The sequence below is a fragment of the Cyprinus carpio genome, chromosome A2 (genome assembly GCF_018340385.1).
Source record: "Cyprinus carpio isolate SPL01 chromosome A2, ASM1834038v1, whole genome shotgun sequence".
NCBI classification, from domain to species: domain Eukaryota; kingdom Metazoa; phylum Chordata; class Actinopteri; order Cypriniformes; family Cyprinidae; genus Cyprinus; species Cyprinus carpio.
In genome coordinates, this window is record NC_056573.1 from 1507979 (window position 1) to 1535075 (window position 27097).

A 27097-nucleotide genomic window follows, 5' to 3' on the forward strand; every position below is an offset into this window, starting at 1 on the left:
AAATAGCAGTTTAACCCTGAGATGTGAGCACTGCTGACCCCTCGGCTTCAGTGTGTTTCTATATCAACACTAAGGCGGTTGCAGGACTGAATGACCTGCTGAGATGGACGATGATTTTCTTGGCCGTCTAGAATGGTATCTAGTATGTTCCCTAAACTCTCTGAAGGTTAAACTGCAGTCTTTGCTGGCCAAAGTTTGCTATGAGCTCCAGAGACTCGTCAGGCTCCGCGTGCTCTGAGACGATGTGCAGCAAACTCATGAAGAACACAGTCTGCACTTCAACGAGAACGTCCTTCAGCTGTTTAAAAATAAAAATAAATTCTAAAATGTCAGGGTGATGCAACTGTCCTGAAATCCTAATGAGAAAAGATTAAAATGAAATTCCTGAAAAGCAAGTAGTTTGGCATAAGCAGGGTTAGGCATTTTTAATTCTTGGAAAAAATATTTTATCAAAACTGCTTCACTGCTCATTAATATTTAAAAAATGGTTGCAGACTCAAAGTCATGTGCATGATGCATGAGATGAAGCACACACAGAAAGACCCATCCGGATCCTGAGGATCATCTCTTCAAATATCTGATTGTTTGACCTTTTATGGCTGGGCAAAGTTAGATCAGTTTAGATTGTAGTATGTCATGTTGAGTAACTGCTCAAGCATAACATGACATTGACAATTCCCTTAAAATAAAAATCAAAACCACATAAACACAAAAAGTGCATTTCTAAGAACTCAGCACATGAAAGATTGCTCTTTTTCTTTAGCATGGAGTCACTAACTTATAGACACACAAACTAATACTCATTGACCTAACTTCCCTCTGATCTACACTTCCCCCCATCATCACACAAACCCTATATCAGACAAACCAAACTCACAAAAACTGAATCTCTCAAATAAGGCAGACATAAAATGTTCAGAGCCCGAGAACCATTGATTTAGAATTTTTTTAAATTTTTTTATTCTATTCTAAATACTGATTTAGAATAAGAATCATTTAGTGTGATCATGCTCTCATTATGAATGTGGAGAGATGGAATCCAGTGGCTCGAGTCATCTAGAAGAAGCATCGCTGTCATTAATATGACATTAAGTCATTGAGAATGAATTAATATGACAGCAGACGTGTGTAAAGGGGTTTGGTCTTGCGATGCTGGGGTGAACACAGTCAAGAATAGAGGGTCCAAAATGCAGACATAAATTTAAACAATAAATATCACCATCATCAGATACAAAACACAGGAACTAGGAAACATAAAAACCAGAACTGATCAAACTCAACAAGCAGCCACAGAAAGACCAGAGCAGACAATAAACACAGGAATCATGGGGCTCATAAACATGGGGTTAAGAGGACACCAGCAAACAATCAAGAGGCAAGCAGGAACAACGTTCAAAACTACAAATTAAAAGACTTTAAAACAAATGCACACGGAACACAAACAGAAATGACACATTTACTGCCATCAAACAGGAAATCACTAAACCGTTGTACTTCAATACTCGCTTTATTACAAAATCTTATATTGCTCAGGTTTACACTGTTCAAAGGACAGTATATCATACATCGCTGTATTTACAAAATACACTTCTGAATATCAAAGAGCTAAAGGCAACTGACTTCAATCACCGCAAGCGTGTCAAATAAGGCAAGAATACTGTATCGACAGTACAGAGAGCGACTGAGAGATCGATTCATACCCTGAAGAAGAAAAGCGTCAAAACATCAGCATGAAAATAAACATTTGCCATAGAAATATAGAAAGAGTCATTGTTTCTCCTCACAAACAGTCTCAGAAATGTACAGAATCAGAGAATGAGTTTTGTGCTTGTAAACAGGCACCAGTCTACAGAGATCTGTACGCTGTGTGTGTGTGTGTGTGTGTGTGTGTTCCTCATGGACAGGTTATTGACCTCCGTGTCAGTAGATGGTCACTGTACTCTTGTGTCCACAAAGACTACACATAACTGACCTCGTTAACATCAAACCATCCGCCTCGCTCAGGTAAAAAATCATGCGTGAAAACTTCTTCTGCACATAGCTCTCTTACTCTTAAAGCATATAGTATTTGATAGTTTCAGTCACGTTTCATCTGCTTTTGAATGTGATGCTGATATTATTACAGTGAATGCTGATGACAGAATCGTGTCCGATCATTGCACTTCAGATTGAGATGTGATATAATTGGCACATGTTCAGCATGTGGAGGTTTGTCCCTGCTAGTCACACACTTTATCACTACATACACACACCTGACACCACACTGACAATCAATCCGAGATTCAAAATATCCTTTAAATCATTTAAATAAAGTTACAACATTAAATTAATAGCCAAAGCCAAGCTAAAGTTCCCATCACGTTGAAGTTAAGAAAATGTTTCATGATGTATGAATAATGTGTAGAGAACATTTTTAAAGACTAGATTACTCCGAACGAATGCTGTATTAATATTACTGGAAGAGCGTTTGTTCATAACTTCGAGAGAACCTCGCCAAAGTTGTGTGAACATTTCCTGTTAGCTGTTTAAGAAGATTTTCAGATTGTGCTGGATTGTTATGTGACTCGTCTCAGACCGTGATCATCAGGTTCGGTTCATGTAGCTCCAGTGTTACTGAGAGACATTTTCACATCAATCTTCATTTTTTTCTCTCCAGTATAACTGTACTTCACTCCATTAGATACTGCTAATGTAATGTTTTGCATATAACTTGTACTAAAAAATTGAAATAAATGGCAAAAATGTGAAACTGAATGCGGTGTCAGATGTTTGGACTCCACTGTATGTATGAATATAGATGTCAGATTGTAGCTTATAGTGTCAGAAGAGTGACTGCAGCCGAGGATGATGATGATGATGATGAAGAAGCTTTCTTTAGGCTGTTATCAAACTCCCTGATTTCTCTTGTTCTATATACACATGCTGCTTTGAAACAGTTATACTTATATATTTATATAGTACATGTGTAAATGTGTCATCAAGACCGAGATCTTTGATTTCTCCAGCAGTCTCAGCCTTTAGAAACGTGTCACGTGATGAAGATGAAGAGTGAATGAAGAAGAAATCACAATCTAGTGCATGTCCTGCTTCTATTGCTGCTCTGTGTGTTATAAATGTGTCTCATTAACACATTCATCACATTCATTCAAATGCACTGAAGAGTTCAATACAAAAAAAACCACACAAACTCTGATTGTAAGAACATCTACTATGTACAGCTCATATAAGAAGTTGGCATAAAACTTGAGAAATGAAACACATTGCTGAAGATCATGCGAGGCTCTGAACGCTCCTGCAGCGCCACAGAATCAACGTGAAACGGCATTCCCAACCCCAAATTCCAGGATTCAAGTGGGAAAGAAACGCAGGACAGTACCTGAATGTATCCAGGAGAACTGATGTGAAGGTAAAAAGTGACCAGTTCTTTAAAAGAGCGTGCAGTGAAGATCCGTTCATGTGTTTTGAGAAGGTGAATAAAGGGAAGACGGTTCATTCTTTCCACCTGCAGACGTTATCCTCGTGTCTTTAATGGAGAAGAAGTGTGTGTGTAGAGTGCGACCGGTCCTACATCTCCCCCACTTTGCCCTCCTGCTCTTCTCCGACTGCAGGCACATGAGCGGCGCTGTGTCCACGCGTCCCAGGAGTGAACCCCGAGGCCAGGGACGCGGTGCTGCCGGCTTTGGTGTGTGTGCTGCTGGAGCGGGCGATGGCGTGAACCCTGCGCTCCAGACCGCCGGTGTGATGCGGCGCTCGGTTCCCCGCGTCCTGCGCTTTACCCTCCAGGAAGTAGGTGAGCATCTGACCTTTGCCCTTCACGCTGACATTCCCACGACACACCAGATCATAGTCGCTCTGAAGCAGACGATACGCTTCCTCCGTCACCTGGAAGATCATTCATATTCAAATCAATACACTACACATACACCTTCATTTGTGCATGCATGTGTAATCAATTATGTGTAAATATGTACTGTAGGTTATTTAGCATAAAGAAATAAAGCCAGTTCAGAACCAGTTTTATCATGACATAATGAGCACAAATTCTCACTGCTGTAATGCCTATTTAGGTTGTTAGTAATTCCTGTTATTATCAATGGCTAAATCATCACAAATGAAAGAAGGTTCAACAAATGCTATATGATGTATGCATTTAATAAAACATTTTTTAATAATTTTTATTATTATTAAAAAAAAAATTTCTCATTACAATAATGATCATTTCAGGGAGAAAATAATTTATTGCTATGCTATGCAAAGAACATCACAGTATAAAAATAGACAAACTATTATAAAACATGCTTTACACATTCTTCATGCAAAATGTATTTTTTCTTTTGATTTTGACACGTGACATGGGCATATTTTTGGTGAAATTCTGAAAACTTGAACTATGATGTGAAACATTTTTACATTAAAAATACTGAGTGAATTTTAAATGAGTGAAATCAGTTAAATATACCGTATAAATAAAGTAAATGCAAGTAAAAATTCAAGCGAATCCGAATAACTACATTTGCTATGACGACAAAAAATAAAATTGGGTCGACCCCAAAAAAGTTATGCTGACTCTAATATTTTGAATTTAAAACCAATATTTAAAATGAATGTGACCTTATTTCATTTGAATCTGCTAAAAATAGCAGTTAATTATTAACATCATCTCCTGCTGTATTTATTTTGTGCAGAAACACACAAAATGACACTTAATTTCAACATTAACGCTCCTTATAGTCGGATCAAAGCATGCTGGGAAATCAGATTTGCGTGTGATTATTAATTGTGTCTAACTTCTTAATTTCTAAAACTGTTGTTGAGCCTGAAGAATACTGATATGGAATAAGTAGTAATTATAGTTCTGATAAATATAATTTCTGAAATTATATTTTGATTATAGTATATCTTTAAAAAATGTATTTGTTAGTCAAATACTAATTTATTTTAGTAATAAAACTTAAAGAATAGGTGTATATTTTAGGATAATGATCTGTTATTTTAGGGATTTATTTAGCCTTCTATGTCCAGCTCTCAGAGAATGCATGCACTATTGTGATATTTAGACAGTCACAGAATTATCTTTGCGTGACTGTAGGAGTACCTGTATCTTCCCAGGCACTCCGGTGCTGTCCATGCGGCTGGCCACGTTCACCGTGTTTCCCCAGATATCATACTGCGGCCGGCGGGCCCCGATGACCCCGGCCACCACCGGACCCACATTAATACCTGAGCATTCACACATAAACCATCAGAAAACATCCAGAACCTTTCACTGAGAGTTAGGGCGTGAGAATACAGAGCCAGGAGAAGGTCTGAGGGAGCTGATCTGACTGTAGACGGCAGTATGAATGTATTAAAGCTTACCCACTCTCAAGACAAAATCATTATACGACTGGTAGTTGATTTCGTCGAGAACGTCAAACATCTCGATGGCGAAGTCTGCAATGGTGCTCAGGTGTTCCACCGTGGATTTCTTTTCCTGTAAAGGAGTAAATGAATCATGTTCACAGATGCTCTGTAAGTATTACTCTGCATTATTCCCTGTAGCTGGTTTAGGGACCTTGGTTCCGATGGTGGGCACCAAACCCACCGCTGCCATGTACGTGCTGCCGATGGTCTTGATCTTCTCAATGTCTTTATAACACTCTTTGTCCATGAGCTACAACACCGTGGAAATAGAAGATGAAATGGTTTCAGAGCAGGGTTGAAATAAAATCAGTGTTAACTAAAACAATCACAATCAGTGTTATTTTAGTATCACCGAGATATTATTAAAAGTGCTGCTAATATTTTGAATTAGATTATATTTTTATATATTCTGCTTTCATGTAAATTTTAAGGTTAATTTAATTTTAAGGTTTAGTCATTTTGTTTCTTGTTTTGTAATTTTGATTTGTTTTTAAATGATTATATTGTCAGCCCTGTGTTCCTGTATCTTGTGTTTTGCTCCCCATCATCCAGTTTCTCCCTTGTTTCTTGGGTTTATTGATGTCAGGTGTTCCTCCTTTAGTTCCTGTGTTTTGCTGTGTCCTGCGTCCAGTGCTACGTGTGTGTTCCTGCCCTTGTAAATCTGTTTGTGGATTAATAAAGATTGTTCCCTGTGTTTATCTCTCACACTCCTCGTTCTTACACAGTAGGCAGCCATGACATACTGCAAATATTCTTTATAAACTTTTATTTCAATTTATTTAGTTATTTTAGTACATCAAGTTAGACTTAATAAAAATTAGAAATGCTGCATTGTTAACTAGCTGTAATAAAATAAGTTTAAGTTTATTTTATTTCAGATCGACATTTATTTTAAGTAATGAAAATGTGTTTTTATGGTTTTAGTCTTAGTTAACTATAATAACCCTGAACTGAAATGAAATAAAATAAAAATATAGTGGCCAAGGCAACATTTCTCCTAATCATTTAGCTGACCTCGTCGAAGTCGGCGATGATCTCGTTGAGCAGCCGCAGACACTCCACGCCCATGTTGTTTCCGTCCAGCTCGATGTAGAAGTCATTAAAGTTGGGAATGGAAGCGAACAGCACCCCGACCTGAGCGTAAGACTGGTAATACAGATCCTGAAACACCACAAGCACATAGTCAGCTCCGGGATCATGATGCACAGCTCTTTATCAAAGCTCTCAGCAGCTGATGACGAGGCGAGCTCTCACCATGTTTCTGGGGTTGGACAGCAGGAAGTGTTGAGCCACATGAGCCGGAAGCAGGTTGAAGAGGATTCTCTTATTGTCCAGTTTGACTTTCTCCATGCCGTCTCTCTCCTCCTCTGCCTGAACACACACACACACACACACACACACACACACACACACACACACGGAGGCATACTATCACAGAACAGTTTTAGCTTTAATTAACTATCACAACCCTGGTTTTAACTGTTTTGATCAAATAAATGCAGTCTTTTCCCAGAAGAGCCTTCTTTCAAAAACATGAGAACATTCAAAACGACTCAAACATCCCATGACTGTATGGACAATGGTTGATGAAGGCGAGGTTTTCTTGTTTTGTGACTGCATTATCAGGAGCCTGTGATGTTCTGCTGTACCTGCGTGGCCCAGAGGAAGTCCAGGCGCAGCTTGAGCTCCATCTGTCTGGAGTGAAGGGCGAGTGCGGTGGAGAACAGCAGCAGAGAGAGGATGGGCTCCAGACTGCGAGCGCTCAACAGCACCGTCCTGCACTCACAAACACACACCTTCAGTGAGACTCAGCTCAGTGGCTGACAAGCTATCAACATTCATTCATCAGTAAGATGGTTTCAGAGATCAGGTGTGGAGCGTCTCTCACCCCGAGGAGCGTCTGAATCCGCTGAGCTCCAGCACGGTCACATACAGCACCACCAGCAGCAGCAGCAGGAAGAGTTTGGACAGCCAGGACACTCGCAGGAACAGCGCCACGGTCAGCGTCCCCAGCATGCAGCACAGCAGGGAGTACTGCGCTCCTTCACACGGCAGCTCTGCCATGGTGCGGTTCAGCCCTGCGGACACGTCGATGATCACGATGGAGCGCGTGGAGTTAGTCGGCCAGAGCCACGGCATGCAGCCCACCTGACAGAGACACAGAGATGTTTCTTCTTGGTTATATTTGACCCTCTAGCACTCTCTATTCTTTTTCTATTGTTTCTAGTTTTCTTTGTGGAAAAAAAACCTCTAATACCAGCATTTTCTATTCTTTTGACTTGTTTTATTTTAATAAAAAAAGATCCTCTAACACTAGCGTTCGCTGTTCTTTTTTAAACTGTGTTCGTGAAGCCTTTTCATGTGCATGTGTTTTGAATCTCTTGGATTTGATCAGACTGACTAAACCTGAGCACTAACGTCAGACCAGCAGTAAGTACAGTGATGTAAGAGTGATTTACCACACAGGCCTGGGTCATGGCATATATTAAGAGCACTATGAACACACTCAGGACGGTCCGGATCTGTATGGTGAGGCACCCTGGAAAACACTGAGACACACAGACAGAGATTAACAAACTCGCATCATCTTACAAAATATGATTTAGTCCACTTACAGTCAAGATTTACCCTTTTTTTATTTTTTTTTGCATTAACCTTTTAATGCAGCTTTATATAGATATCATTTACAGCCACCTTATAAACACTTTTACTGCACTACACACTAATAAAATATAAAACTAACATATTTAGGATCAGATTTACAAACAGCTTGCAGCAGTACAAACCTTCTTTTGCCGTTAAAAAAACTAAGATCGACTGAACACACTAAAGGCAGTGAAACATTAGCCATGTAAAGGTAAAGAAAATCTGACCTATAAAATGTGAAAAATGACTTGAAACTAAAGATGACACTTTTATGGTTCAGCTGGACCGGTGATGGAGGCATCGAGTGAGATTTTACCTGAACTCTAGTGATGTGCAGATATACGATACACACCACCAGGAAACAGATGCAGAAGACCAGCAACGCCAACACAACCGTCCCCCTGAGAACAACAACACAAGACAGGAAAATAATCATAAACGCACAGAAGAGTGAAGACTGCTGTATGAATGTCTGAAACACTGCATTCTCTGGAATATCACTGTATGTGTGTCACGTGTATGTTGTGTTTTGGTTTGGTTCTCCCTCTCACTATTTGCCCCTTTTTTTTTAGCTCTCCTTCATTGTTTGTTGAGATCTGCTTTCACGGAAATAACCAAACCTGTGACAAGAAGGGAGTGTTTGGGTGTATTTGTGTGTCAGATGGAGAGCTGGTGTGATGGAGGGACGCTCTGCTGTACGTACTGTGGCATGATGAGCAGGTAGAGGACTCCGATCAGAGCCGTGAGGATGAGAGACAGAAGCACAGCGGCGGTGAAGTACTCGTCACTCAGCTGATGATACTGGAGAAACACAGCACACGTCACGTTCAAACACACGCATAATCACTGCATAAACGTGCTGAAAAACACGGACCACTTACAGCAGATCAAATACACATCATGCAGCTGAAATCCCAGCAAACAGAACATTCCCCCAATGCTTCCACAAGCTGCCCGTTTTGTTATTTTCAGGAAGGTTCACTGTAGGTTCACTTTTTTGTTACCAAAAACTAATCTTTCCAGAATGTTGCAGGGAGATTATTTTGTAATAACCTAACGTGAACACATATAGAACTTTCTTTAATGGTTCAATAACCGTGCAATTAAAATGCAGCAGATAGTAAATTTCCTGGAACTTTAAAAAAACATATTTTGGGAACGTTATGCGAACCAAAATGTGGGGGATGACTGAAGTTTACACTGTGTCCTTACCAGACGTGACACAAATACACAACACGACGACTGATAAAAGGTGGAACAATACCATACAAACTATGACTATGATGATCTTAGGTGCCTATTATATGGCTTATTTAACATAAAAAGGGTCTAATATGAGTTTAAACACATTTATAGCCATTCTAAATGTGAGATCAGATCTTGAAAATAAATGCTAGGAAATGGGTGTATTTAAACTCAATGTAATCAAACAAGTGACTGCTTCAGTCATTCAGTGTGGCTTTTTTAAATAATGTCAGAATGGTTTAATAATTAGGAATTTGTTGATGTACTTTCATTTTGTTGTGAGTGCAGTGCACTTGCAGAGAGAGACCCGCCCACATGCTCTTCTGATTGGCTGATTGATTTTGTCATAATTAGTCATCTTATTCTGGTTAGGACTCAGTGTTGCAGTGTTTGAATAACAGAGGCTGGAGGCAAAACCAGTGCTTATAGTGGCCTTAACATCTCCCAGATATCAGTCTTGCTTACTCCAGTAACTCAGACACATGCATCAAACCGTATTCAGTCCACCAGGCACATGACGCGGTGACCGGCTCTCACCCTGCGCTCTCGCTCCGAGTCTCTGTAGGTGAGCGTGAGGCAGTGCAGGTCAGCCGTGTCGGACTCCGTCTGCCGGGCCTCGATCAGACGGCTGATGTAGCGGTTGACCCGTGTCCCCGGGCTGCTCTGGGTCGTGTTAGCCGTCGTGGAGGTCCGGTTCCTCAGCTTCTCCGGCGCCGAGCGCAGCACCCTCCTCTGCCAATCACAGACACGATCACATGACCACATGATGAGGCTGTGAGAGTGACAGCATGAGCTGCTGCTGCGGGACGTCAGTATCATCAGACACATCTGACATCATTCAGCATTGATTTTCTCAGTGCATCGTACCTTGTCCCCGTCCTCACAGTTCATGACGCTGGAGAAGGGAATCTCAGCCTTGAACATCTTGCGGCAGTGCATGAGCTGCACCAGCAAGTAACACACCGTCTTAAACTTCATCTTTTTGGCAGGTTTGATGTCTGACAGGATCAGACCAGGAAAAATCTAGAGATGAAACACACAAAAATCATCTCAGTCATATTCACAATAAAACATCATTTCTATCATTTGTAAATGCATGCTGTATTGTGAAATGACACTAAGTAACTTTTCTGGGAGAATTTACAGTAACAAATAAAGCCACATGTACTACTGTACATCTACTGTACTCTGAACGCTGGTGATTCATTGACATTTTTGTAGTTTATGTATAGTTGACCATTGTTGTTATTTTTGTAGTGTGTTGATGACTGTGATCATATACTACGGCATCAATAAATGCAACCGAGTGTCAAATTTAGGTTATGAAAACATTGTGAAACATTTATTTTATGGTCCAGTTCTCACTATTAACTAACTATTAACTATGAATTTTGCCTCATTAAATCCCAACTTGCTGCTTATTAATAGTTAAATTTATGTGTGGGGGTTATTATGGTCATGCAGAATAAGGCATTAATATGTGCTTTATAAGTACTAATAAACAGCCAGTTTGCTAGTGATATGCTTGCAGGTTAGTAGTGAGTATTGTTCTTTAATATAAAGTGTTACCAATATTACTAAACAATAAAATTTCGAGTTTTCTAGCTGTGATTATAACATTATTTAAAAGTTAGAAAATGTTTCTTAAAATATTCAACTAACGTTTCACCCAAAATATAACGTTATTTGAGTGTTTATTTTTAATATTCTAAAAGCGCTTCCCTTAAAGAAATAACGTCCTGAAGACATTTAAAGAATGTTGTTATGAGAACGTAGATCAAGCACTGAAGAATGTTCCATAAACATTACTGAAGATGTTTTGTCCTAACATTTCTATGTCTCTTAAAAACTGAGAAGGTTCCCTGTAAAGTACACTGCGTTCCTAATTATTATGCAAGTGACATATCAATAGGGTTTCGGTACAATAAAGAGTCAGATTTGTGTTTGTGTTGTTTTTCACATCTTTTAAGATAATTGGTATCAATCTCAGACAGGTTTGTTCAGGTCTTCTGAGGTAAATGGAAACCCTACTTAAAGAGGTTGTTCCACATTATTAAGCGAGTCACAGTTCTCATGAAATATGGTGATGAAACCTGCCACTGTGCAATAAAAACTCTTTATTGTACCGAAATCCTGTTGATATATATTGCTTGCATAATAATTTGGAACGCAGTGCAGACACACACCTTCCTGCGGTGAGATGGCACTATGAAGAAGGTCTCGATGTCGTGTTTGAGCAGGAACGAGTGTCTCTCGCGGCCGTTTCCCGGCTCCACCTCGTAATCTCCATTCAGACACTCCAGCGTGGCGCGAGTGATGTGCACCTTCCTGTAGAACGAGCAGACGAGAGGAGAAACAGCTCTCTAATGGCTCAGGCTTCTGGCGGAAAGTGTGTGTCTTGAGATCCTCACCCCGGCAGTCCTCCAGCCTCCATCACGTTGGCCAGCGTCACGTCGTTGGACCACACGTCATACTGCCACTTCCTGAGGCCCAACACGCCACAGAGCACTCGTCCCGTGTGCAGACCCACACGCATGTTCAGATCCACCTCCGTAGCTTCAGCCACCGATCTGAAGAACACAACAGCTCAGTGTCTGAATGCAGTTTTTCTGTTACTGTCACTCACCTGATGAGCATGAAGTTAAAATGAAGATTCACACGCCAAGTGGTTTCAACCTCCTGAAGTCATACTATTTACACTAGCGATGAAAAGTCTGGAATAAATCTGATTCTTTAGTGTTTTTGAAAGAAATCTCTTCTGCTTACTGAGTCTGCATTTACTTGATAAAAAAATCTATTAAAACTAAAAAACTATTATTAGAGTTTAAAACAGCTGTTTTCTGTGTGAATCTCTGTTAAAGTGTAATTTATTTCTGTGATGTGCAGCTGTATTTTCAGCATCATTACTCCAGTCTTCAGTGTCACATGATCTTCAGAAATCATTCTAATATGATGATTTGCTGCTCAAGAAACATTTCTGATTATTATCAATGTTGAAAACAGTTGTGCTGCACAATATTTTTTGTGGAAACTGTGACATATTTTATTTTCAGGATTCACAGATAAATAGAAAGTTCGAAAGAGCAGAATTTATTTGAAATAGAAATCTTTTTTGACATTATAGATATCTTTACTGTCACTTTTGATCGATTTGATGCAAAAAAATAAATAAATGTGAATGGTAGTGTATCACAGTTTCCACAAAAATATTGTGCAGCACAACTGTGTTCAACATTGATAATAATCAGAAATGTTTCTTGAGCAGAAAATCATCATATTAGAATGATTTCTGAAGATCATGTGACACTGAAGACTGGAGTAATGATGCTGAAAATACAGCTGCACATCACAGAAATAAATTACAGTTTAACAGAGATTCACACAGAAAACAGCTGTTTTACATTATAATAATTTTTCAAAATTTTTACTGTATTTTTGATCAAATAAATGCAGTCTTGGTGAGCAGAAGAGACTTCTAAAAAACTTTATTATTCCAGACTTCTGTAACCAGTAGGTGGTGCTGTCATCAAACTGATCTAGTGCTGTCAGCAGATGGCTGCTAAAGCTCATATAAAGTTTAGTGTGATTTGTTGCTGGGTTCCACAAGAAACTCTGAAGCCCAATGACTGTTAGAGCACAGACAACAGCAGATGGAAGATTCTTCAAATGAAAGAACATTATTCATGTTTGAAGCCACACTAGGGAGAATATATGATGACAGAACGATCATTTCTGGGTGGACGATCCTTGAACACTAGATTTACAGAGAAACTCATCCTCCTGCTGCCCTTGAGAAGAGCCTTCATCAGCGGCTCACACTCACGTGATGGTGTCGATCATGTCCAGACCCATCTCCACGCAGCAGTGAGCGTGATCCGTCTTGGGCTGCGTCAGGCCGGACACACAGTAGTAGCAGTCGCCCAGAATCTTGATCCGCCGACAGTGATTCTCCTGCAGATGAACACAGCAGGAGGAAAAGCTTTACAGCTGCACTTCTACATGAAGAACAGGGCCTGTTGCACACCATGAGCGTCAGAAAATATGAGGACTGTCACGGTTGATTTGATGTGATTTCTGACAACCCTCTCAGTGTACATTCACTCTGCATATCTCTGTGCTTCTCGAGCCTCTGTTGAAACTACTGACAATTAAGTCTTGAGTCCTGCGGTGCAAGTCCAGCACAGTCCAGTGTGATGCTTCAATGTGACACCTTGAAAAATATCAAGATTCAAAACCATTTTTGATACCGCGGTGAAAAGCTGCTACAACATTAAAAGGGCATAAAATCTGAACAGTATCTTAGTAAGATATTTGTACATTTTAAAGTAAAATCTGGTGCAGTTTGATGTTATAGTCTCTCAGTCCACATCACATTCACATCAGTGATTTTAGGAAGCCAAATTATTTAAATATAATAATAAATAATACAACTGCACAAAAAAAAATAATAATAATCCATTATTTTATCCTACAGTAGAAAATTGCAATACTTATATCTTAATTTCTTTATTTGCAAGAGTTAATGTCTTTTAATTTAGGCAGAAATCCAGTCAAATGCTGTAATCAACTGCTGAATATAATGTGAATGTGAAAATAAAGCACTGTTGGAGAGAAGAGAGAGAGGAGCCGCTGCTGGTATCTGTGCATCGATACTGTAGAAAAAGCTAAATATTTAAATACTTCAGTATTGATTTGTATCTATAAATCAGCATTTTTGACAAAGCTACCGCAGTCTCTCAGACGCTCAGTCACATCTAAATCTGGGAAGCACAGTAAATCTCTCGTTCACGCCGGGTCTGTGGCTTGTTCATTATAACAGAAGCGCTCTGGCTCTGTTCTTTCACTTGAAGTGTTTATTAGGTGTTACACAATCTACATTACAATCCCAGCTTTTCACTCGGTTTCTGCAGCTGAAGTTTCTTCATTTTCAGACTCATCAGGATGGCTGTCATTACTGAAAATGCTACAGACAGATCTGTTGAATTCTGCTATCCTCATACTTCATGTGCAGCTTTTCTCCAGTCTTTTCTCTTTATATCTGAGACTGGTTTGCAGCATGTAGATTCTGTAGTTTCACTGGTTTACATTAATAGCACTTTATTGTCCATATTCACATTAAAACAAACAAAAAAAATATCATGTTTACATTTATGCATTTAGCAGATGCCTTTATCCAAAGTGACTTACAAAAGAGGAACAAAGCAATTCATCAAAGAGTCAGCAACAGTCGTAACTCATAACGCCAGTTTATAAGACTTCTAGATTAGAAAGCAAGCTTGAGAAGAGAAGAAATGCAGAGAAGAATGTTTTAAACCAGCAGAAGCTCTCGGTTATTGGATATTTAAACAAATTTTTATCTACAGTGCAAATTTATAAACAATAATAATAACAACATTAAATGTCAGTCAAATGCAAATAAACTACTTCATATGGGTTTAATCACTGATTGTACTTCTTGTTACATAACTCAAGTCACACACACACACACACACACACACACACGGTATGTGTGTTGTTGAGGAGAGTGTGCTGCTGAACATTAAAACAGCTGAAAAAAATCACACATCTGCAGACCAGAAGGTCACAGAGACTCCCTAGCAAGCGCATAGCAACGCCCCAGAATCCAGCTCATGTATAGAGACCCAGAATCCAGCTCACACTGCAGACAATGTGATATCGGTTGTGGCAGACACACACCTCTACAAACACATCCCACTCTGAGCACACCGCACAGCAACGCCCCAGAATCCACACTCAGTGTGTGCTGTGTGTGAGAGAGAGACTGAGTTTGCATATCGGTGGATCCCTAGTGGCAGAGCGGACACACACTCCAGGAAAATGTACATCTTTACAGTAGGACACACAGAAGTGTCCTAGAGCGACATATTTCATTACTCCAATTAAAAAAACAAAATTTAAACAAACACACTTTTATTTTAGAGATATGTACATAATATACAAAGAAAAAATTTGAAAACCAGAAACTAGACCAACATTTCTCAGAACCCCAATCTGCAGTATTCCCAGGTTTTATTGAGCAACTACATTATGACCTGAGAGGACCTTGTTACCATGTCCCTCCCTGTGTGGTGGACATACCAGCTTTACTCCGCCGCCCTATCTGCAGTATTCCCTGTAGGAAACGCCGAATTCGTAGAAGACGTGGGGGAGCATCCTTCAAACTCAAGTCTCACTTGATGTTGCAGCATTCAACTCTTGCTTGCCAGCTCAATCTTTTTAGTTCCCTGGTCGGCGATCGCTTCAATCACTGGCGTTCCCTGGAAGAACCGTACCGCTGGATTCGACCGATTACGCCAGATTGCACCTGACTTCACGATGCCGGGAATAACATTATGCCCCGACTTCATCGCGGAGGTGTAAATCCGGGAAATCTCCGCCAGCATATTACTATAAATAACTTTGCACAACTATACAGAGAAAGTTACTCTTTTGATCTGTTAGAGAACCCCATGACTAACTTAGACATGGATGATCACCTTGCTCTTTTTAATTCCACTTGTCTCAGCATTTTAGACTCTGTTGCCCCTTTGAAACCCAAACAATTTAAAGCCACACCTATGCCCTGGTTAAATGACCACACATTTCTCTGCCGGAGTTGTAGACAAGCTGAACGAGAATGGAAGAAATCCAAGCTTCAAGTTGATTATGAAGTAAGTATTGCAGGCTGCATTGGCTAATTTTCAAAAAGCAGCTAAGGCTGCTAAAATAAAATATTTCTCTGACATTATAAATCAAAATTGTCATAAGCCAAGGCTCTCTTTTCTATTATTGACTCGGTTCTCAATCCTCATGCACATTGTCATACAGTTTCCTCTTCCTTAACATCGGACAATTTTCGTAGCTTTTTTCTTAAAAAGATTGCAGATCAGAGACCACAGTCGGTTATAACATACTGTGACATTATCAAACTCCTTTGCATGCTCCCACTTGGAGTGCTTTTGAACCCACCTCATTGTCTGCTCTACAAAAAATTATTGCTCAACTAAAACCTACTGTTTGCTCATTTGATACCATTCCTTCCCGTATTTTTAAACAACTCTTTGAGACCTTGGGACCCAGTCTTCTGGCTATTGTCAACAAATCACTTAGTTTGGGGACCAAATATACACTAGTAGTCCCATCTCTAAAGAAGCCAAATCTTGATCCTGCGGATCCTGCTAATTATAGGCCTATCTCTAATTTGCCTTTTCTTTCTAAGATTCTCGAAAAAGTCGTTCAACTACAATTAAACTCTTTTCTGTTAAAAGAACTCCATATATGAAACATTTCAGTCAGGATTCAGAACTTTTCATAGTACTGAGTCAGCTTTATTAAAGGTGTTAAATGATATCCATATGGTAACTGACCAGGGTGATAGTATTGTATTGGTGCTGTTAGATCTTACTGTTGCATTTGACATAATAGACCATAATATTCTTATTGCCCGACTCAAGTCCTATGTGGGCTTGACGGGAACCATTTTAAGTTGGTTTAGTTCCTATTTAAAGGACCAGAGGCTCTCAGTTCGACCGGGCACCCACATGTCACCAGCTGCTAACCTCCCATGGGGGGTCCCACAGGGATCAATACTTGCACCAACACTTTTTTTCTCTGTACATACTCCCTTTGGGCTCTATTTTCAGCAAGAATGGAGTCTCGTTTCACTTCTACGCTGATGATACCCATATTTATACAGTATGCCACTTAAGCGCTCTGATAGCAACACCTTTGACACTTTGTTGGCTTGTATGAAGGATATCAAAATCTGGATGTCATCAAATTTTCTCAACCTTAATGAAAAGAAAACTGAAATGATACATTTGGTCCCCCTAGTGACATTCCCTTAAAATATCTCAGTAATCACTTTGTTACATCCCAAGCCAAAACCCTTATTAAAAACGTAGGTGTTTTGCTTGACAGTGAGCTGAAACTTGATAGTCAAGTAAATTCGGTGGTTAAATCTTGTTTCTTTCATCGCCGTCTTCTCTCTAAAACTAAGCCTTTTCTCACTTTTCAAGACTTTGAGAAAGTAATTAATGTTTTTATATCATCACGTTTAGATTACTGTAACTCCCTATATTGAGGAATGAATACCACTACCTTGGCCCGTCTCCAGTTGGTCGAAAAGGCACCAGCAAGACTCTTAATGGGCCTACGTAAATTTACCCATATCACTCCTCTTCATTGGCTCCCTGTGCATTTTAGAGTGGAGTTTAAAATCCTTGTTTTTGTCATAAAAGTCCCTCATATTTATCTGAACTACTTTTCCTACATAACCCCCCTCAAGCTCTTAGATCTAGTAATTCTAGATTGCTCACTGTTCCTAGAGTACATTAAAGAAAAGGGGTGAACGTGCCTTCACTGTTGTAGGCCCTAAACTCTGGAATAGCCTACCAGTTCATGTTAGATCTGCTGCTACTTTACAGGTGTTTAAATCTCTACTCAAAACACATTACTTCTCCATCGCTTACAATGTCCCTTGATGTTCCATCTCTGTACTCGATTTCAGATGACAATTCTGGTTTTATTTCTTCGATTTTGTTATATATTTTAAATGTGGATAAAATGTTGGTTTTTAGCTGTGAATTTATTTATTTGCTTTTTTTTGATGCTCTATTTACTATTTATTTTATTTTGATGCTGTAAAGCACATTGGTCAGCTGCTGCTGTTGTAAATGGTGCTATATAAATAAATTAAATTTGAAACTTGAAACTTAAAATGTCAGAGACGTCTTACATTTATATCCCACTGCATGTTGAAATCTCTTTACTTCTCACATACAGGTATTTGTGTCATATGCTGAATTTTGGTAATGCTTTATTTTACAGTGTCCTTACAAATTTTACATGTACTTACTATTATAATAACAATAAACTATGGATAATTACATGCAACTAACCCTAAGCCAAACCCTCATCCTAACCCTAACCAAAGTAAGTACTGTACATGTAGTTAATTAATATTGCTCAGTACATTTAAACTATAATAAAGTGTAACCCAAATTTTAAAGGTAAATTTTACAACCAGCAAATAGCTAAATATTTTCTATAATTAAATTAATGTTTTAAGTTTAACAGAGACTCACTTGCAAAATGAAAAAAAAAATGCCTGTGCTTCACTTTTTAAAATGCATTAACACACATCTGTCAAAGTGGCTGACATGCATTTGTTTGAAGAGCTTTATATAAAGGGGTCATGCACTTTCCCACAGCAGCTCTCTACACTAATGTAACGTGATATGACTGATGTTTTCATCAATAATGAAATTCATCATCAATTATTTCATGGTCAGTTATATTGATTAGTTGTTGCAACCGTACCAACTCTCACCTGACCCTGAAATTAGAGGCAAATGAAGGCTTGTTAAGAATATTGTCCAAACCTGTGCATTTCTAAAGCCAGTATTTAAGTCAGCATGACATGAAAATTCATCATTTATCTCCCTTTCACATCAGTTGTAATTGATTGAAATGAAATGCAAAATGCACAAAATAGGTCACAGAAATGATTAGGTTGTGGCTATTTGAGGTGCTTTCTGTTTTTAAAGCAGCATTTGGATGACAGAAACAGGGCTCCTGTTGCCAAAGGCCTGACACATTTCTCAAAAATTATCTGGGCAAGGAATTCAAAGATGAAAGAAAAAATCAGAGAAAATTTTTGTCTTATTAATATAAAAAATTTACCAAACTAACCTGTTCACTAAAGAGCTGCTCTATACTAGGTATATAGTCTTAGAGTATTCAGTAGACTGTCTGCTTAATATCAGTTCACACTTTATTTTGATGGACATTCTACTGTCTATAAGTCACTTTGCAGCTATGTCAACTTATTCTAACCAAACAGTCTACTCATAATCTAATGAGAGTTAGTTGACATGTAGTTGCAAAGTTATTTATCACTAGTAGAATGTCTAAAGTGGACTATTGAAATAAAGTGTAACCAAGAAAATCAAATCTGGAGTGTTGCTCTTTCGGAGTCAGGATTCATTTTTCTCAGAGGGAACGTGGAGCGAGTCAAACACGGAAGCAGAATCACTGAGTGTTTAAGTGTGCCGGTGAAACACAGGTGTTTGTGTCTGCCATGGAAACAGAGGAGCATAAAAAGCACAGTAAGATTAAAGTATATCAGTATCATCAAAAACACTGCATAAATTTGCATCATTTAGCCAAGAGCCCTTCAGGAGCCACAACGTCTGTTCTTCAGCCTTTAGGAACGAGAGATTATTAGATCTCACGGACAAATCTGTGCCAATTTAGTCTCTTAATTTAAATCTAAATGCGGAGAAATGAGGGCAAAATAAAGCAGTCAGCCATCTGAGACAGTGAATGTGAACAGAGCTGCTCAGAAAGTACTATAACCCTGAACCCAGACGACCCAGACAAATGTCCAAGGGTTTCACAATGGAAGCATTCTATTTGGGAGTAAAATAAGCTCTTTAATTAACTTCAGTAATGTTTTGTCCATGATGTCTCTTATACACCATTTAAACCTTTTACACCCAGTCAAACCTCAAGCATAAATTTTGGTGCTGAGTTTGTAGAAACATACAGTTGCTAAACAGCATAGGACATGAGTTTATGAGCTGGATGATTTAGACGAGCTCTCTCATCATCAGCAGCATCATACAGCAGCTCGTTAGAGACTCACACTCTTAACACAGCGGCTTCAAGTCTCACATTTGAGGTTTGAGTTTGTAACTGATGTTGTAGAACAAAACACGGAAGTCTCTGCGAGTAATGTTCATCTCAGACCTTACTTGACTCATAAATCAGAAAACAGTTCTAGAAACCCATGACGAGTTAGTCTTCTAGGTCGGCCAGTAGATCATGATTAAGAGCTCTATAGGGGTGCCTAAAACTCACTTTACCATGGTAAAACAAGTGCGATGCAACATCAGTATGGCATGACTGCATATGATTGCAACAGCAAAATGACAACAGTGCATTTTGACCAGGGATAGTGCTCAACTTCAGACTGGTTACATCCAGGCCCGGATTGGCTAACCGGGAGGACCGGGAGAATTCCCGGTGGGCCGGTCTGTTATTTTTGGCTGCGAGGGCCGGTGTTGTTATGCCACTGGGTTGAGATACGCTGTGCTGCATCCACTCACAGCAGCCCCACTCTTTTTATTTATTATCTTCTCGCAGCCTCATTCGCAGGGTTGCCAGGTGTTCCGTATAATACTGAATCGTGCCGTATTTAAGGCATCAAAGAAGCATCCCGTATGAAAGCTATAGCCTACGGAACGCAGTTTGTCCCTTATTTGCAAGCGAAATTCTTCTGCTTCACAGCGAGCGGGACTTACAGTAATTCCCTTCCACCATCCGCGTTTTGATTTTGTCAAATCAGTTTGGGCGAATGCAAACAACTTATTGATCATGAGCCCAACATCCAGCAAGGCAGAAAAACATTCAATCTACCCGAGAGAAGACGTCTTTCATTGTAAATTAATACTGTTGAATAGAGAAAAAATAGACTACATTTTTATAAAAATGAACTTCTAGTGTATTCTTAAAACTAGACCCAAGTACAAATCCAAAGACCATAAGTAGCTCACTCTCTAAGATTTATTAAATTAAAAAATATGCATTTTCATTCATTCATAGGCTATATGATTGCAATCAAATTTTAGGTAAAAAATGTTTATGCTTCATTGACTTATGTTTCATTGACGTTCAGTTGCTGTGCCTTTGAATTTCATGCAATTTGTATGTATGTAATTTCACAGTATTTTCACCTCCTAAATTACTACACTACTTGTGCAGTCATTTTTTTTTTTTTTAAATAGTTTATTGTACATAAATAGGTTAAACAAAACAAATGTTATTTCCGAGAACTTTTTAGGCAGACATTATGATACAAATATTTTGAGCTTCCCTTATTCTGTCCCTTACTTTATTTAAAGAATCACAATTGTCCCTTATTTTCCATTTCTGAAGTTAATTGGCAGCACTAATGATGACATAATTATCTTTTAACTCCCCTGACAGAGGCACCTTGCTAAAAAAACGTCAGCTGTTGAATTTATGTGAGCAAAAATACAATGAATCACAAGGCTGTAGGGAACAGTTCACTATGTAGATGTAGCCCTATATACTGAGGTTTTAATAACATTATTTTAATAGGCCTATAGTCAGTTGTGAACTAAAGCGGGCCGGTCCAAGGCATTGCGTGCACAGACAATTAATGAGGGGAAGTTGTGGAATTGTTACATCTTTTATCCACTCAATAGCCTACAAAAGACCTATGCAAGATCTGCACAGATATGCAGGATAATATTAACATTATGCAATGTGTTTCTTTCAGTGCGAGTCCATGAGAAGTAAAGAAAATCTTAACAGAACCTGCTACTGTAACAGATCACATAAAAAAAAAACTTTGACATGGAGCTGTGTGAAAACAAACAAACAAAAACTAGAGCTTTTTTCTTTTTTTTTTCTTTTGTAATTTAATGCACAAATAAATACATTTATATTTGTCTTCCTTGATATGTCTGTCTTTAGTCCAGGATTATTATAGTTAACTAAAACAAACAAACAAACAAACAAACATAATTTTTTTTCCATGGACCTCCTAAAACCACCTTCTGGAGACCAGAAAAAAAATACAAAATAAAAAATTAGTAGAGAGAAGAAATACAGTCCCCCCATATACATGTACAAGACCAAGAGCATAAAGGAACAGGCTCTTGTTCTGATCCGTTCCTAATCTTCCTATGAATCATTTCACAGAATCTATTGCTGTTGTTATATGACTATCATCATCTTTCTCATCTTTTTCAACTACTCTCACACCTGCACTGAATTATGCAGACATTGGCGCTGGACCGGCACAACCTGACCTCCACAATGAAACTTAGCAGGATGGAGTGAAGTCTGCCATTACAAGTGAGTAAAAGCCTTTATTATTAAACCTACAGTATTGAAAACCTATGTAGACTGGCATAAGATATGGCTGCTCAACTAAACATTTACATCTTTATAAAGAGTTTCTCACAGGTGCATGGTTACTAAACTGGTCTCATGAAACATACCCTGACTGTTATCCCAAAACGGCATAATCATGAAAGCATAACTGATCCCAGGTCAGCTACAATGACAACTGTTTTCTCACAATGCCAAGCCTGTGAGTCTGCACGTCACACCATATAAACACTTAATTGGATCAAACTGAACCTCCTGAAGTAGTTTTGCCCAATGAAGAGCGTTCCACTCCGCAATCCTCTTACAGCTCTTATTACTGCCATCTTTCCCACCACTCGGGTAACCCAACAGCGCGAAAATAAACGATACACAACCCCACAGTAATAGAAATCTACAGACCAGTCCCTTTCCTGTCAAAACTGTGTTCAGTCAGCTCTCTCTCCCTCTTCTTTCACAGAATGTCCAGCTTCAGATGCAAACATTGAGGAGATCTGTCTGTAGCTGAAACACTGCAGCTAGCATAAGTTCACTCCAAATCGCCATACTAGACCTGTTCCTTGCCTTCAATCGAAGGAATCATCAGATTCTCCTGTCTATTAGGAAAACTGCACTTTACTGGCACAGTCAGATCCTTCGAGGTTTGTTGAGGAAGAAGGTAAACACTGGGGTGCCGCAGGGTTCAGTGCTTGGTCTCCTCCTGTTGTCTATATACACAACTCCAGCTGCCGCAATGTAGATGATACACAGCTCAACCTGTCATTCCTACCTGGCGACCCCATAATCTCATCTCTGCATGACTTTCAGACATCTAGGCCTGAGTGAATGAACAGACCTAATATAACCATTAAAACCATAAAAAGCACCTTACAAAACAAGCTGTTTTGTCTTTTCTGTTCTATTCACTTTTCACTCCTGCTCAATTCTAGTTTGTCATGTTTTTTCCGCATTCATAAGTGTGTATTTTTCTCACTTTGGATAAAAGCATCTTTTTTACTGTGCACTCAGTACATTTTTACCTCATTCAGAAAAAAAAAATATATATATAAATAGTTCTATAAGGTTATTCTGTGATTAAAGCTAAAATATGAAATGTCATGGATGTTTATTTACTGAGCAAATATAATCCACTATTTTGTAGAGGGGGGTCAAAAGAACAATTTTCACCTGGATTTGGAGCCAAATTACAGGAGGGTAAAAAATACATGATGTCATGGTGTTATTTTTACACAGAGGTTGAAGCTTTATTAGTAAAATCTGTTGACTTTAGCTATCTTTGTTGCATTATATGCCAATGGAGACTGTTCAAAAATGGGAAATGTTTCTTATTTTGGTATCTTAATTTTTAAGGCCTCATAGGGTTCAGAACTCAAATTCTTAGAAATGACCAATGATGTGGGAAAGAGGGTTTTGTGACACTTACTTACACATTGTAAACATAAAACAAGCAAATCAAATTTAACAACAAACCCAATGCATATACTTCAGATGCAGCATAAGAATGTACTCTAGAGTGAATATATGGAGCAGCATGTGTGAGATCCAGCAGACAGGCCAAACAGAAGGAGCATGAGTGGATCAAGTGTGTGAACAAATGGACCCTGCAACGAAACAAACTCACACCACAGACTGACAATCACGCTGAAACACTAGACCTGCTGAAAGACCTTCTGACGCTGGACAGAAACATCTCAGTGTAATCCATGGATTAAAGGATTTCATAGGCACATGTAAATGTAAGCAATTTTAGCATCTAGATTACACTGAGATACATCTACATATTTATTTTACAGACACACTGCCTAATGAAGACAGACAGAGAGAGATTTATTAGAACTTAAACTTATTTTGTTTCAACTAGTGGCCAGGGCAACATTTCTCATTTAGGTTTAGTTTAAATTGAAGTACTAAATAACTTATGTCTAAAACTAAATAAACAAAAATTAAAAACTGGACATAAATTAAAACTCTAAAGACATATTTAAAATGAATAAATATTTGAATTAATTAATTTTAAAAACATAGAACAATGACAAAACCACACAACAAAATTATAACATTACAAATGACTAAAACAACTAAAACAAATTACTAAAAAATTACTTTGGAAAGGTGAATTACTGTCTGTTGTAGATGTCAGTACTCAGATATTTTTATTCTATTCTAGTACTTTTTTTCTAGTACACTTTTATTCTACTGTGTGCTTGACAAGATGATTTATAAAGCTCTTTCACACATTTAAACATTTTGATGGAACTCCTCGGGGATCAGCCTCACATGATCACAGCACTGTCATTATTTCATTTTTATCACATTTAACTCTCTGATTATGCATAACTTCCCCTGCACTCACACCTGTCCTCCTGTTGCTGTTGCCAGGGTGTGAAGTCACCATAGTAACAGGCGTGAACCAATGAGAGTGACTCACCGTGGCGAGCTCATCAAACTTGCCGAAGAGCTCGTTGAGGAGTTTGACGAGCTCCTGCGCTGTGCACTGCGATGCCAGACTTGTGAAGCCCACGATATCAGCAAACAGGATACTGGAGGAAAATAAAAACAGAAAGCCATTAGACACTTCCTACCACTTCACAGGAGAAGAGTACAGAATAACTGAAGACATGTATTTGTTCTCTTAAAGAGATGTCTACCTTCAGAATCTGCTGTTTGTTCATAAGGAGCTCAAACTAAAGGAGATTTATACTGTATTTCTATTATCAATGCACTTCTTTATTTTAATCTGATTGAGATTTCATTAAAGTATTAAAAGATAAGAACTGTCAGAAAGCATCAGCTCTGGTCTTTGTAAAGGGAAACAGGGACTGTCCCATATCTGTCCATCCACCTTGATTTAATAATGGAATGACAGAGACAAATCAGTGAAACAAACCAGACTGAGCCCCCCTTGATGCATAAACCTTAATATTCATTATTGGCTTCAATTTTTTGATTTAAATGAAATCTGGTCAGTGAGACTGACTTAAAATTTTAAATAAAATAAACTGCTGTTTTTTTTTTTTTTTTTAAATTGCCATTTCAATTGTAGTTTTAGTTATTTTGGTACGTTAAGTTGAACAAAATTAAAATGAGAAATGTTGTAACATAATGTAACATAAATAATATTTTTTTTAAACTGGAAATTTTTTTTTAAACTTTATTTTATTTCAGCTAACATTGATTTTTTTATTTTTTATTTTTAAAGTATGGAAATTTAATTGGTTTTAATTAAATTTTAGCATACAACCCTGCAAATGTAACAACCCTGGCTCAAGCTTTACGTTTTCGCTCATAACTCCTCTGCAAGCATTATTCCTAAAAATTCCTAAATCTATGAGCATAATTTAAATCAAAGCACAGGGCGCCTGTAATGAGGGCTCCTAAAGAGCATGAACCAAATATGAGACCCAAGCCAACAGGGGATCAGGTAAATTAAGTGGACAAAATCCATGCCTGAAGGGCAGGGACATCCAGGTTATAAAATCTGGCGAAGGTAGACGGCGAAGATCAGCCAGCTGCCACACAGATATCCCCAATTGAAACTCAGCTGGACAGAGCCCAGGAGGAGGCCATTCCTCTGGTGGAGTGGGCCCTTACTCCATAAGCCAGGGCTATAGCGTCAACTATCCAGCGAGAGCTGCTCTGAGTGCAGAAATGGGCCAGAGTGGATTGGGACCCTGCTCATCCTCTGAATTAGGAAAAGCAAGAAGGGTAATGACTTGTGCTTTGAATGGAGTGGACAGCACTTTAGGCACATAGCCGGGTCTTGTTTTAATTATGACTCTACAGTCGTTAGGACCAAACTCAAGGCATGAAGCACTGATTGACAGTGCTTGCAGGTCGCCTGCTTGATTGACTGATGCTAAATCCAAAAGGAGGGGGGTCTTAAGTGATAGGGGCTGTAAGTCGGCCAACTGGAGCGGCTTGAAGGGAGGGCCCTAAGGACTATGGATAAGTCTCAGGTTGGCACAGTGTGAGAACAAGGTGGATTCAATCTCTGAGCTCAACTCAGAAACTTAATGACAATGTCAGTCGGGGGGAAGGCATACAAGTGAATGCTGGGCTACTTTTGTGCTAGGGCATCTCGCTGCTTTGAGAAGTAAATTGGGCAGAAAAAGTTGTCTACTGAGGTGAAGAGGTCCATCTCTGCTCTCTCGAAGACAGACCAGATCATTTGAACTGCTTGCCAAGGTCAGACTAGCCTCAAAGCAAGCTTGCATCTGCTCAACATCCCCAAGATGGCCATGGCCTTGCCGGTTACCTGTGCTGTTGCCTTCATGGCCTCCTCTTCCAGAGGGAGGAGATTCCCATACCCATTTCCTTCAGCGCCTTCAACAGTGGTGAGGGTGGCAGAAGTAGCAGTGTGAATGTGCGCTAAATTGGGGGCATGCCACGTCCTGGTGAGTTCTGGTGAACTTCAAGTAAAAATGGGCCGGGTTTCTGGCAGGAGGAGCATTGGCACGTACTGGCAGGTACCACTCATCTAAGCGGCTGCTGCCAGGCTCTTCCGGAACCGACCATTCTAAGCCCAGTTCCTCCACGGCCTTCATGAGGATGTGAATCAACTCGCTGACCTCGCTGGTGAAAAATGGGGGAGCAGACGAGGGCGGACCACCTTTATTAAAGAAGGCAATCCACAAGCAAAGCAGGGCAAGAATCATGCTCTCACAGTGAGCGCAATCCATCTCGGTGAGTGCGGCCTCAGTGTGGGCACTGCCCAGGAAAATGATGCACTCATCCGTGCCCATCTGGGTGTGAACCACACTCACAACACAACATTTGAAACAACGCCGTTGTGTAAATTTGCTCTTGGAAGTGCTCTTTCTCAGTCGCTGGATGGCTGCAGGGGAAGTGCTGTTTGAAGGCATCCTTCTTCTGCCCGGGCTCT

The 27097-nt window shown here is 39.2% G+C and overlaps 1 protein-coding gene across 1 annotated transcript in view; it reads right to left on the minus strand.

Moving 5' to 3' along the window:
• Positions 1–1488: 1488 nt before the first annotated feature.
• adcy1b (adenylate cyclase 1b) overlaps positions 1489–27097 on the minus strand; it is a 36847-nt gene continuing 11238 nt past the window's right edge. Inside the window, exons 4-20 of the mRNA XM_042768652.1 lie at positions 24644–24755; positions 13118–13245; positions 11706–11864; positions 11481–11622; positions 10162–10317; positions 9832–10026; positions 8753–8850; positions 8366–8450; positions 7863–7952; positions 7292–7551; positions 7053–7179; positions 6658–6774; positions 6418–6564; positions 5555–5653; positions 5359–5473; positions 5096–5220; positions 1489–3882 (exon numbers count right to left, since the gene is read on the minus strand). Coding sequence (XP_042624586.1) covers positions 3565–3882; positions 5096–5220; positions 5359–5473; positions 5555–5653; positions 6418–6564; positions 6658–6774; positions 7053–7179; positions 7292–7551; positions 7863–7952; positions 8366–8450; positions 8753–8850; positions 9832–10026; positions 10162–10317; positions 11481–11622; positions 11706–11864; positions 13118–13245; positions 24644–24755 — 2473 coding nt within the window. The 3' untranslated portion in view covers positions 1489–3564. The remainder of the gene's footprint in view (positions 3883–5095; positions 5221–5358; positions 5474–5554; positions 5654–6417; positions 6565–6657; positions 6775–7052; positions 7180–7291; positions 7552–7862; positions 7953–8365; positions 8451–8752; positions 8851–9831; positions 10027–10161; positions 10318–11480; positions 11623–11705; positions 11865–13117; positions 13246–24643; positions 24756–27097) is intronic.